The 12717-nt window shown below is 38.6% G+C and overlaps 1 protein-coding gene across 1 annotated transcript in view; it reads left to right on the plus strand.

Annotated features, from left to right (window-relative positions):
- The window catches only part of CEP63 (centrosomal protein 63kDa), an 80100-nt gene extending 68106 nt beyond the window's left edge, over positions 1-11994 (plus strand). Inside the window, exons 8-13 of the mRNA XM_012663373.1 lie at positions 1-42; positions 915-1112; positions 3309-3395; positions 8540-8745; positions 9486-9765; positions 11610-11994. Coding sequence (XP_012518827.1) covers positions 1-42; positions 915-1112; positions 3309-3395; positions 8540-8745; positions 9486-9765; positions 11610-11768 — 972 coding nt within the window. The 3' untranslated portion in view covers positions 11769-11994. The remainder of the gene's footprint in view (positions 43-914; positions 1113-3308; positions 3396-8539; positions 8746-9485; positions 9766-11609) is intronic.
- The last annotated feature ends 723 nt before the right edge of the window (positions 11995-12717 follow it).

Consider the following 12717-nt stretch of genomic DNA (forward strand, 5'->3'; position numbering starts at 1 on the left):
ATGGAAGGACATAACAATGACTACAGGGAAGAGATTAAGAAGGTAAAAATCTGCATGCCTGGGATTGCAAAATTATATGTATTTATGGACTGAGATATGGATTGGGAGATTGTAGGGGTCATTTTTAATGAGAGGAAAATGTAGTCCAAAGGACCACTTGATATTCAAGAGTGGAAGAGCAACTGGAATGGGAAGTGCCTTCTTTCTTACCCTGAGGGTTCCATATAAATATTTTCAGGGTAATTGAAATCTGCACCCTTTGAATGCTAAATCTTTATTTTAAACATATTTTGACGAAAAGCTCTCTAAAAGATATATACTTTCTTGCTTGTAAAAAGATATGAGCTATCATTTAATATTTCCTTAATGAGTAAAGATGGGTATGGTTATGTATTTTCTTCTGTGCTACGGTGTGGTTAATACCCTCGTTAGCTACTGAGATTCGCAGAGCGCTAGCTGTCCTATTTGTTGGTTTGTAGTTTTTTAATCACTTTTTGAGATTACTTCTAGCCCCTTCTTCCTCTTGTCTTTCTTTTTGTTACTTATTATCTTTTGTAGGCCAGGAAACCACATAAGCAATATTTACAGGTTTGTAACTAATAAAAGAACGAAGGTCACAGGTTCTGTCCTCTGAACGGTGTACATGGACTTTGATACTGGTCCTTCATGTTTGAATAATCCATTTCTCCCTGTTTTGAGAGGGAGATGATTGTAATAAATGATTGTAGTTATAGCTACCTGACCTTCAGTATAGACATGCATTCTGGTAAATTGCTAATTTTCTGCAGATCTAATCTAGAAAAAAATTTCATGTTTTGAGGTAAGGTAAAATTTACTTTATTAGCTATTAATATGTTTTTCTATCTAAATGCTTTCTCTTAACCTTTAGTGCTTTCCTTTTTGCTTCTTTGTAGTTGAAAGAACAGATTATACAGGCTGAACAAAGTTACAGTTCTGCACTAGAAGGAATGAAGATGGAAATCTCCCAGCTAACTCGGGAGTTACATCAGCGAGATATTACTATTGCTTCTGCCAAAGGTTCTTCCTCAGACATGGAAAAGCAACTCAAAGCAGAGATGCAAAAGTCAGAAGAAAAAGCAGTAGAGCATAAGGTGGTGAAGCCTGAGTAAATACTCTTTTTATTGAAGTTTGTTTTTGAAGATGGAATTAATTAAAGATATCATTTCTGTAATATTTAACTCAGTAAATTTTTCATAGGCACCTGGTCTGAGCTAAGGGTATACTGGTTAACAAGCAGTCTAATGAGGATTGTTGGGGAGGTGAGAGTAGATACAGACAAGGAAAGTGCCTGTGCCAGGGGTGTGTGGTGAGAGGCTGGGGGCACCTCAAGGAGCCTGGATCTAGACCACTCTCTGCAGAGGCTTCCCAGAGGTCATGGTAGCTAAGTTAGGAGCTAAGGACTGAATAGGAATGAGCTAGGTGAGGGGGAGGAAACGTGTTTCACACAAAGGAAGAGTATACACAGAGGCCTCTAAGAGAGAGTGGGACATGCCTGCCATGGTTGAAACTAGAATATGGGTGGGATGAGTGGAAGGAATGAGACTAGAAACCAGGGACTAACTCCTGAAGGGCCCTGTCAGCTGGGTGACCGAATTCTGGTCTGACCTTGAGATCAGTAGGGAATGGCCTGAAGCAGGAATACAGGGTCTTGATGGTCCTTGAATGGGCACGAAACAAGGAGGTCAAGAGACCATGCAGATGCTGTCACAGCAGTAAGATGAGGGCCTAAGCAGTAGGCAAGGGAGGGAGAGGGAAATGGATGAATTCTGGGGATACTTGGCTGGCGAAGTTGACTGGGCTTTGTATTTGACTGGCAGGGAGGGTGAGATAGGCAGAGTTAAGGAAAGATGTCACTTAAGATCCAAGTGTGGGCAACTGATGGAAAGTGATGAAATAAAGATAGGGAGCAAGTCTGGGGGAAGTTGATGAGTTTGTGTGAAAGATACACAGAGTAGGGAAGCTGGTGGAGGGGACATTGGTTTGCCACATTTGGTTGGAGATAAAGGCTGTACTTTTATGTGGAAATATCTAATAGTCAATTCCACAGAAGGCCTGGATTTCAGGATTAAAATCAGGATTAGGCATTTAGCTGTGGGAATCCTTGCGTGAAGCTGGCATTTGAAACTTTCTGAGAGACTTAGAGATTATGATGAGAAAGCATAAAGGATAAAGAGCAGTGACTCAAACTAAATTTAGGTTACTTCTCATTTAGGGTAAAAAAGATGTTGGAACGAAGCTAAAAAAAGTATCAGTGAGGAAGGAAACCAGATAGTGTTTGCCAAACCAAGGAAGTCAGGGATCTTTTCAAGGAATGGTCCAGCAGAAAGGCTAAGGACAATGAGGACTGAAAATAAGTTGTTATTTCGTGAAAGAAGTGCAGTTCCATGGGATGCTGGGGGTGTTGCCACCCAACCAGGTTCATTTGCCTGCTGTCCAAGAGGAAGCCAATGCACTGAGACAGCTGAGTTTGCAGCAGAGAAAGAATTTAATCCGCACAGTGCTAAGTGAGGAGATGGGAGAAATTTCTCAAATCCACCTCCCTGAGAATTTGGGAGACAGGGTTTTTAAGACAGTTTGGCATAGGAAATTGGGTCTGCTAATTGGCTGGGTTCGAGGTGGAACCATGGGGTTGTAGAAATTGTCTTTTTTGCTGACTAGGTTCTTGGGTGGGGGCCACAAGACCGATTGAGTCAGTTCTTCGGTATGGGCTACTGGTCTGGGTGGGTCAGCTGTTCCACTGGAATGTGGGACCTGGAAGATATCTCAGAAACTACCCTTACGTTTCAAACAGGTGATGTTATCTGTGGGGAAAGCTAAGAATCTTTATGACCACCAGCTATGTGGCTACAGAGTAGCATTTATAGAGAAGCAAATGGGGACAGTGGCTAATTATTATTATTTTTTTTAGCTAGGCCTGTGCCTTATTTTTAGCTAGGCCCTTACCTCAGTTCTCACCTTGCACCCCTTTATCAATTTGTAAAGGCTGTTCCAGAGGTAGAAGCCAAATGAGAGAGGGCTAACCCAGGAGAGTGGTTTGATATTTACCAGTGAACTGAAGCTTTGCTGCTTCACCTGATTTATCATCTTAGGATATTTTAATCACATGCATGTTAATTCACCGTGAGAACACCTTTAAAAAATCCTTTTAGATAATACATATTTATTTTATATATGTGTTTATATATGAATGAAGAATGTAACTTAGTCTAATGAAAATTACATGTGGAAAAATTTCGTAAGATGCATTTATTTTTTATATTTATTGTTTTTTGCTTTTTCCTTTTCAGGAGATTTTGAATCAGCTAGAGTCACTCAAGTTAGAAAACCAACGTCTTTCTGAAGTGGTGATGAAGTTGGAATTGGGTTTACATGAGGTACATAAATAGAAACTCAAGTTTTCTACTATCCAAGCCTTTTAAAAAATCACTTTGTAAATATTGATATTATAAAGAGAGAGTTAAGATCAAACTAGTAGAATGATCCTCTTATAGAAATTTTCTCAAATAGAATGAAGTCAAAATAATGATGGAAGTGAGTAAAATGTAACTTTCTGCTCCAGCAGTAGGAAGATTTTTTTTTTATATAATATTATGTATGTGATAAAATATATGTACAGTCTATGTTCTTAGAGGGGAAAATATATATAAAGGCCTTAGCAAGCTGCGCACAGTGGCTCACACCTGTAATCCTAGTACTCTGGGAGGCCAAGGCTGGTGGATCGTTTGAGCTCAGGAGTTTGAGACCAGCCTGAGCAAGAGCGAGACCCCATCTCTACTAAAAATAGAAAAAATTAGCCAGGCATGGTGGTGCATGCCTGTAGTCCCAGCTACTTGGGAGGCTGAGGCAGGATTGCTTGAGCCCAGGAGTTTGATGTTGCTGTGAGCTATGACAACGCCACTGCACTCTAGCTGGGGTGACAGAGCAAGACTCTGTCTCAAATGAATGAATGAGTGAATGAATGAATGCCTTAGCATAGTGCCTGGCACTTAGTAAGTATGGAGCAAATGCTAGATGCTGGTATTATTATTATTGTAATTATTATGTTCACAATATCTTTTTATTCTAAAGTATATTATCTTTTAACTAATTTAGTTTTAATTATATTTCTACAAGATATGATTTGTTTAATCAAATATTTTAGAATCTTTTATGTGTAAAGAATTTTAGTAGGTGCTATAATGAACGGGGGATGAATAAGGTAGGATTCTTGCTTTTAAGAGATTAATCTAGTAGTGAGGATAAGAAATGCATACAGTGCCGGGCACAGAGGCACGTGCCCGTAACCCTGGAGACTCAGGAGGCTGAGAAAAGAGGATTGCTTGAGCCCAGGAATTTGAGACCAGCTTGGGCAACACAATGAGGCCTCATCTTGAAAAGAAAAAAGAAATGTATATAAGCTTCTATGAAACCAAGAGAGAACGTGATTAGCCAACAGTGAGTTGTAAACAGTGTAGATGCTCTTTTAATTATTTTGTTATAAAATTCTCATAATTTGCTAACTGACTCATTTATTCTGACCCGTCTTTTCTCCATGTAGGTCAAATGTCAAAAGATTGTATAAATGCTTTTTTTCTGCATTTCCAGAGAGTATATTCCTCCAAAAAGATGCTGCCTATTTGCTCCTAAGTAGTTCTAATTCTGCAATCCTAGATTGTGGAGGCTGGGGTGAAAGAATGTGCAAAAGGCTAGAAGAATACTTTACTTCAACTAGAAAAATGAGGGACAGTTTTTATATCTTTTAGAAGGGTAAGATTCTCTAAACATCATGAAGCCATAAAGGATTTTACAACATAAAAATGTAAAATTTCTGGATGGTAAAAGACCTCATTAAAAAAGACTAATAGGGAGAAAACAACCTATAAACAGAAAAAAGGTTAACATAAAATATTAATATATAAAGATTTCCCACAAAGGTAATAAGGAAAGATAATCTAGTAGAAAAATGGGCAAAGGACAATAATAGATAATTCATAGAATTAATGTACTTATCCAGTAAACAAAGCTGTTTACCCTTCATGATATTCAAAACAATATAAATAGATTTTTTTTTACTAATTGGCTTGATAATGACTTTTAAAAATGAATATATAGCCAGTGTTAGCAAGGATGTAGAGAAACAGGCTCTCTTATGCACTGGAATTGATAAGGCCTTTCTAGAGGACAATTAGCAATACTCATCAAACATGTAAATGCATATAGCTTCTAAACTCCTGGGTCATGTGTATTTCTGATTTCGATAGTCATTGCTAAATTGTTCTTCAGAATGATCTTACCAGTTTACATTCCCAAAAAACCTATACTATAGGAACAAATGTGCAGAAATTATCATTGCAGTGTTATTTGCAATATCCACAATTTAGAAATAAGCTAAATGTTTATTTAAATGGTTAATTTGTGACTCTCTATACTATGAAATATTATGCTGTCATTTAAGATGGCAGATGAAAAAATTCATCTAATTTTACTCCCTCTCCAGACTCCTCTAAAACTGTAATGAAGGGATTATTTTTTTTTTAAAGCACAAATTTACAAGGATGGGAAAAATAGGAGAGGAGACAACAGCTAAATGTTTTGTAAGGGGGAGGATGGATGGATGGATGAGTGGGTGGATGAATGGATGGGTGGATGAATGGATGGGTGGACGAATGGTAGATAACTTTATATGCCCTGATAAAGCCAATACTAAGTAGTGGAGAAATCCAAGAACTAGCCTGATTTACACCACAAATTCCTCAAAAGGCTCAAGATTCAGCAATACTTGGTTGAGAGACTCTTATCTTATGTAGTGATTACCTGTCCATATTTAAGAGTTGAAAACTTTCAGGGGAGCTTAAGCCAGACTATGACCAGAGATTTTGTTCAGCTTAATTTCTCCTGAAATCTCCATCTAATAGTGGTAATAGTGTTCTTTCTTTACACAGCTTGGTGTGTGCTTGCAACTCAATTTTTAACATTCCCCTTCACATTTATTTATCTATAATTGTTAATAAAATAATAACTTTGAGAAATTGTTAAAAGGTACCTGACAAAGGCAAACATTATCTTTTTTTAAAAGTATGTTTGATGACATCAGACATCAAACTGGCTAGTGAAAATCCTGTGAGCAGTTCATACTTCCCCTGGTTTTGAAGTAGTACACAGTGTGAACATGTTGTGCATATCACTAAGGATAATTATTAGAAAGTGCCCCTTTGCATTTTATGACCTAGAAAGGTGCAGTTACTTTTACACATGAATATTTGGGTTAAATGTCTATTTTAATAAATTATCCAATTATCTTAATGAAAGCAACAGCTCTGATAAATTATTTATCATATTTTAAAAACTGACAGTAGTTTGTTTAACTCATCTGTCCTGCAAATGTTCATCTCGGAAATTTTATCAATGTTGGCATTGATAACTTTTTGGAAGATTTTGTAACTCATTGTACATAGATAGTTCACAGGTATATTTTAAAGATTATGTTTTTTTTAGGAAAATTATGTTTGTCAGACCATTCTTTACCACCTTACTTTCAGTAATTTTTTTACAGAAAAGACCAAGCTAAACATCATGTTAAACTCCAAAGAAGATTACCATAACTTTGCAGAATGCTAATTAAAATATTTTGTCATTAGGGAAAAATCTCCCTAATGAAAAAAATGAAAACACTGGTAGTGTATTACCAGGAAACACCTAGAATTGAAGAGCAATAGAGTTTAGCACGAAACTAAGACCAGATCAGGGTAGTAATTCCCACTGTATACTTGAATCCTGCTTTAACCTGTCCACATTTACGTATAAGAATATTCCTGGGCCTGGCATGGTGGTTTATACCTGAAATTCCGGCACTTTGGGAGGCTGATGCAGGAGCATCACTTGAGCTCAGGGGTTTGAGGTTGCAGTGGGCTATGATCACATGCTGGGCAACAGAATTGAGACCCTGTCTCAAAAAAAAAAAGAATACTCTTAAGTTACGGCAGAAGAACCATGGCTACTATTTTCTCTCTTTCTCATTCTCACTTATAGCTTTCCTCCATCCTAGTTCCAACCTTCTTCCAGCTCCATGAATATTCTTGACACTTGAGGAAGCCCACTGTGCTTCTGACTTTCCACTACTGTTAGAGTAAGAGTAAGAGACAAGACTGAGACCAAATGCAGGGGCTTGCAGAGTGTGTGCACATGTTAAAATAAACAACCCTCAGACCGAAGCTAACTAAGCTACTGGGCTAGGAGCCGGATATAGGGACTTGCAGAGTAGGTACAGATGTTAAAGTCTAACCAAAGGAGAGAGGGGGCTAATACTCACAGACAAAAACTGGCTTTAACTTGCTTGTCAGCTCTCTAGGTCACCTCACATGAACTTTGGCTAATTACAGTATCATTTGCATTGTGGTTTTAAAATTTCTCCACCTTTGAAATCGCTATGATAGTTCCAAAACAACTATTAATATATAAAGTAGAAAAATGAGAGGAAACCCATTTCTAGGAGTTACTACCCAGATTCTTAGTAAAAACCAACCCCTTAGCCTTGAATATTCTCCCCTTCAATTAGTGAGACTTCACAAGACCAAAACTCCTTCCTTTATGGACAGCAGCTCTTTTCGAGCTTGCCGCTCTCTCTCTAGAGCAAATTCTCTCGTTTTCACTTTCAATAAAAGCTGCTTGCTTTTGGCTTATGTAGTACATCCCAAACTTCTTTTCTTCCCATGATCACCAAAAACCTGAAAAAACCTCTGCTCAGAGGATGGTACCATCTCCGTGGCAACCGTGACTGGACATGGCGTGTAAGCCTTGACTGTCATGTTGTACTTTGAGGTAAACACGTTCTTATGTCTCACCGCTTTTATAGTCTCTCAGTGAGTTACAGATACATAACCTTGCTCCATCTGGCTGACTGTGGCTCCCCCGACCGGGGTGACAAATTGAGTCAGATTCAGTAGCCACAAGCTGGGTGACACTAACCTAGGGGATTGGCAGAGGATTTCCTTGTGCTGTGCAGGAGTCCAAATACTCTCTAAGCCATGACAATTCCAGGCCTAAACTCTACTGCTAGACTTTGTTTTTACTTCTCTCTATGCGACTTCTCCATATTTGGGGACGAGACGCTTGCAACTTAATACGCCGCCTTGCAAGGCAGGAATACCCTTATGCCACTTGCCCTTTTAATGTTAGTCAGTCTCCCCTCGTTTGCTGTGCTTGTGCTAGATGCTTGTGCAAGACTTAAGGATAGACAGGGTGACCCAAGAAAAAGAAAACTTAGACTATGGTCTTGCCTGATCAGACACTTGATTAAATGCCACAAACCTGAAAAAACCTTCACTTGGAGGATGGTGACACTACCATTTACTCTAAGAAACAGAACACTTTTTCTCTGTTAGTCTTAGGAGGACTAAAATCTTCACTTTTTCCAAAATAAAGCTGTAGATTAACTAGTTACAACTTTAAAAAAAAAAAAAAAGGAATTTTTCAACCCACAGTATCACAGATCACAAATATTCTTGTACAAATTAATGAGTCGAGTATTCTTTTTTATTAGGCAAAAGAGATTTCACTAGCAGACCTCCAGGAAAATTATATTGAGGCATTAAATAAATTAGTGTCTGAAAATCAACAACTACAGAAAGATTTGATGAATACTAAATCTCAGCTGGAGATTTCTGTTCAGATGTGCAAAAAACAAAATAACAGGATCTTTAAACCAACACACAGCAGAACAACTGAATTCAAGAATACAGACTTCAAGTAAAGTTTCTTAAAAGTTTATTTTCATTTCTTTGAGAGTAATTTCTGACAGAAATTAAATCTTCATCAAAGGATTCTATGTTTAATTCTGAAGTACAGTGTGTACAATCAGTAAAGCTACAAATAGATTAAGAAATGGAGGGGAGGTTGTATAGCATTTTCATTAAAGCTTAGGTTGTATACTCTGGATGTCGGTATAAACATCTGTATTCTCCTGAGCCTTTTTTTGCTGCCTCCCACCTCCTCAACCCTGCTTGCCCCATAAGAAATAGAATTTATTTTTTTAATAAAAAGCTTCTTTTGTATTTTTTGTCAATCAGTTGTAGGCTGTTACCATAGGAAGTAAGCATTCAATGAAAAGCTACCTGGCTTCAGCTCATACTATATGCCTTACGTGTTTTCCTACCAAAAGTCTTTGAACACCTGCACCCCCACCATTCAATGAGGTTAGATGCCTCATTGCATAGTTCTTATGTGCATAGTACCTTCCCTTACCCAGCACCAACCATACTACATAATGCTGGCAGCTTGCTTGTCTTCCTTGAAATATTATAAATGTGTGAGGGCAGGAGCCTGAATGAATGAAAAAACACCTGGTCTTAGTGGGCTGCTCATTTTGTAAATTACAGCCTTATGAGTTAGCTTGTTTATTTTTAAGTGAACTTCCTACAACATTTCTTTTGAAAAGAGACAAGTTACTACAATTTTTTATTTGTTTTGTTTTCTAATTTACTATCCAGACCAACCCATGGCCAACACAGAAATGATGGAATAAAGACTGAGCACTACAAAACTGGTCTTCATTCTCCCAGAGGACAAGCGTTGGATAGTGTAGACCCTATGTCCAGGGTCCTAAGCCCCTTGAGTCCTCAAATCAGCCTTGGCAGCTCCACCAACTCTTTGCCTTCCTACTTTCTGTGTAAAACTCACTCTTTGCCTTCAGCGCTAGATACAAATGAAGCCACTTTTTCTGACACTGTGTCAGAGAGTATGAATGACCAAGAAGAATTTATGTCTTCGGTATGGAAACTTTCTGATCTTACTAGTTTGTTAGTTATTTTAGTTTAATTTTATTTTTTATTTTAAGGGTGAAGAGGGTGATTTTTTTTTCTTACTGGTTCCATATCCTAATACCCTTTATTATTCCTATGTATTTCTGTCTTGTGGTTTTGTTTGTAAAGGCACATTCGGCCAAGATTGCTTTTCAGAATTCATCCTAGTTCTGAAATATAGGTATTCATTGTCTTTAACTCTAATTGGAAATTCCCTTCCTGCCTTTTTCAGAGAGGCTCAGTTTTCCATTGGAATGGTTGGTTCGAGGAATATCTCTGGAAGCCAAGACGGTGCTGAGGCACAGACAGGGAGGAAAAGAGGAACTGTTAGGAAGAGGAAAGGGGGTGGGCAGAGGTGGGGGAAGGCAGGGCCTCTGACATTTTTTGCCTTCTACACTGAAGCACTGGCCTTGTGCCATTCAATTCCTATCACCAGCTATGGTCATACACCTGTGAAAGTGCATAAGTCCCCACTTATATGTAATTCTGAAATCCAAAGAAGCCCTAAAAGCTAACCTTCTTCCTAAGTTTAGCAGCAAAACTTTTTGACACCAAAACCTTCCCTGACCTGAGCTGATTATAATATGTATAGACTTTATTTATCCCACTTAGTGTGAGTATCCATGTGTTTTGCTTCAGAAATATCAGTGTGTTTGCTTATGGGTTGTTATCTCAGATTCCACTAGGGTGATACAGTTGTTCCTCATTATTCACAGATTCTGCATTTGTGAGTTCTCCCACTCCCTAAACTTTATTCATAACTCCCAAATAGATACCTGTGGCACTTCTGCAGTCATTTGTGGACATGTGCAGAGAGGCAAAATGTTTGAGTCGCTGACTTGCACATTCCCAGCCAAAGTGGAGCCAGATGGCGCTCTGCCTTCTTGTCTCAGTGCTCATACAGGGGTGACCAGAGGACAGAGATGGCAGGGGCAGCCCAGTGTAGTGCAAGAAGCTCAGCTCTGGGCCAGCTGGACAGGGTTTTAATCCCAACTCTGGAACCGGTTAGTAGGGTGGCTTCAGGAGAGTCATTTATCATTTCTGAACCTCATGTCTCTTTTGTAAAATAAAGAATATAGAATCTACCAGAACTATCTCTAGGATTTAGCATTATAATCTATACGAAGAGTGTGTGTGTGTGTGTGTGTGTGTGTGTGTGTGTGTGTGTGTGTTGTATGTGTGTGTGTGTATTTCCCCTGGGGCCAACGATTCTGTATTCGCTAATTCAGGGTTCAGGGTGACTTCGTAGAACACAACTACTGTGGATGAAGATTGACCGCATATGGCATATGTCCTGTATTACCTTTCTAAAATCAGAATTCTGAAACATCACTGGCCCCAAGGGTTTCAGATAAGAGAGTGTGGACTGGAATTCTGGAAAAGAGAAAATATTGATTTTAGCTGGCATCTAATTTATTTTTGTCAAATTTTCGGTACTTTAAAATGAAAGTGACATATTCAGGTTTTTAAAGTGAGTTTGAAATAATAGGCATTAACTATAGTCTGTTCTGGGGTATAAAAAGATATACATAAGTCTAAATTGAGATATTCTTCAGACCAATACCTAATATATTTATATGACACTTTACATTGATATAACTTGGGTCAGAAAGGGAGAGATCTGTGTTTATTTTTGCAGAACTTACTGATCTTTTTATTTTACTGCTCTTGTCATTAGGATGAAAATAAAAAATACCTTTTCAGGGGAAAAAATTATCTGCTAATATTGCTAGTTAGAAAATATGAACAGTGTGTCTTAGAAATACAATGTTCTACTTTACCTACACATGTCAACATTTGTTTCTCTTCCAGTGTTCCTTGCCTGTGTCTCCCCTCGGTTCAATAGCTACCAGATTTTTGGAAGAGGAGGAGCTGAGATCTCATCATATTCTGGAGCGCCTTGATGCTCATATTGAAGAACTAAAAAGAGAGAGTGAAAAGACAGTGAGACAATTCACAGCCCTAAAGTAGCCCTTAAAAAATCACAAACTTGGAAATAAAAACACTGAAGAGTTACTATCCTTTGAAGTAGCAGCTCTTAAAAACATGAGCATACAAAATTACAAAGAGGATACATACTAAAGCAGTGGTGAAGAAATCTGAAAAATTGATACTTCCTCAGACATTTTCACTGCACTGGTTTGTTTGAAGGACTTCCTCCAGCAGTAATTTGTGAGAATAAAACATTTTGATAGACTTTTTTCTCATACGAATATTTATCATAAGGTTATACTTTATCTTGCTGACTTAAATGTGAATAGCTATGTACTAATAAAATAAAGATTTAATGATGCACTTTGAAAATAAAGTAACTGCAGGAACTTAACTTTAAGAGAGGTATGTAGTAGCAGCATGGTTTTAAGGGTCAAATTGATGATCTGGGTTGATAGACTGGTTTTGCCACTTAGTAGCCAATTAAGCTGGTTATTTACTGAGCCGGTAGCCACTTGCTAGCCAATGGGGCTGGTGACGTGTAAAGTCACACTGGCAGTGGATAAAGGGGGCTGTGCTGAAGAACCTTGGCAAGGAGCACTGTCTTGCTCAAAACTCAAGTAGAAGAGAGAGGTGGGGGAAGGGGCAGGGGCTGGCTTTACCACGTGGTGCCCGTGGAACATCCAGTGGAAATAAATGTTGAGCATCTGCACCGCTGAGCAGAGCTTTAGATGGGAGACAAGGTGTGGATGCCAACTTGGCGGAGGCATTTGAAACTGTGGGAGTTGATAAGATCCACCAAGAAGGGCGTGGAGAGAGAGAAGAGCAGGGTGCTGGGCTTGGGGCCCAGAAGGATGCCATCGTTTGAGGATCACAGGAAACAGATCCGGCACAAGAACTAGAGTGTGCAGTTAGAGACAACAGGTGAAGTGCAGTGTACTTGCAGCCCGAGGGCGTGGCTCCTGCCATTCTCCTCTCTTTAAAAGCG

The sequence above is a fragment of the Propithecus coquereli genome, unplaced genomic scaffold, assembly GCF_000956105.1.
Source record: "Propithecus coquereli isolate 6110/MARCELLA unplaced genomic scaffold, Pcoq_1.0 Scaffold12, whole genome shotgun sequence".
Classification (NCBI taxonomy): domain Eukaryota; kingdom Metazoa; phylum Chordata; class Mammalia; order Primates; family Indriidae; genus Propithecus; species Propithecus coquereli.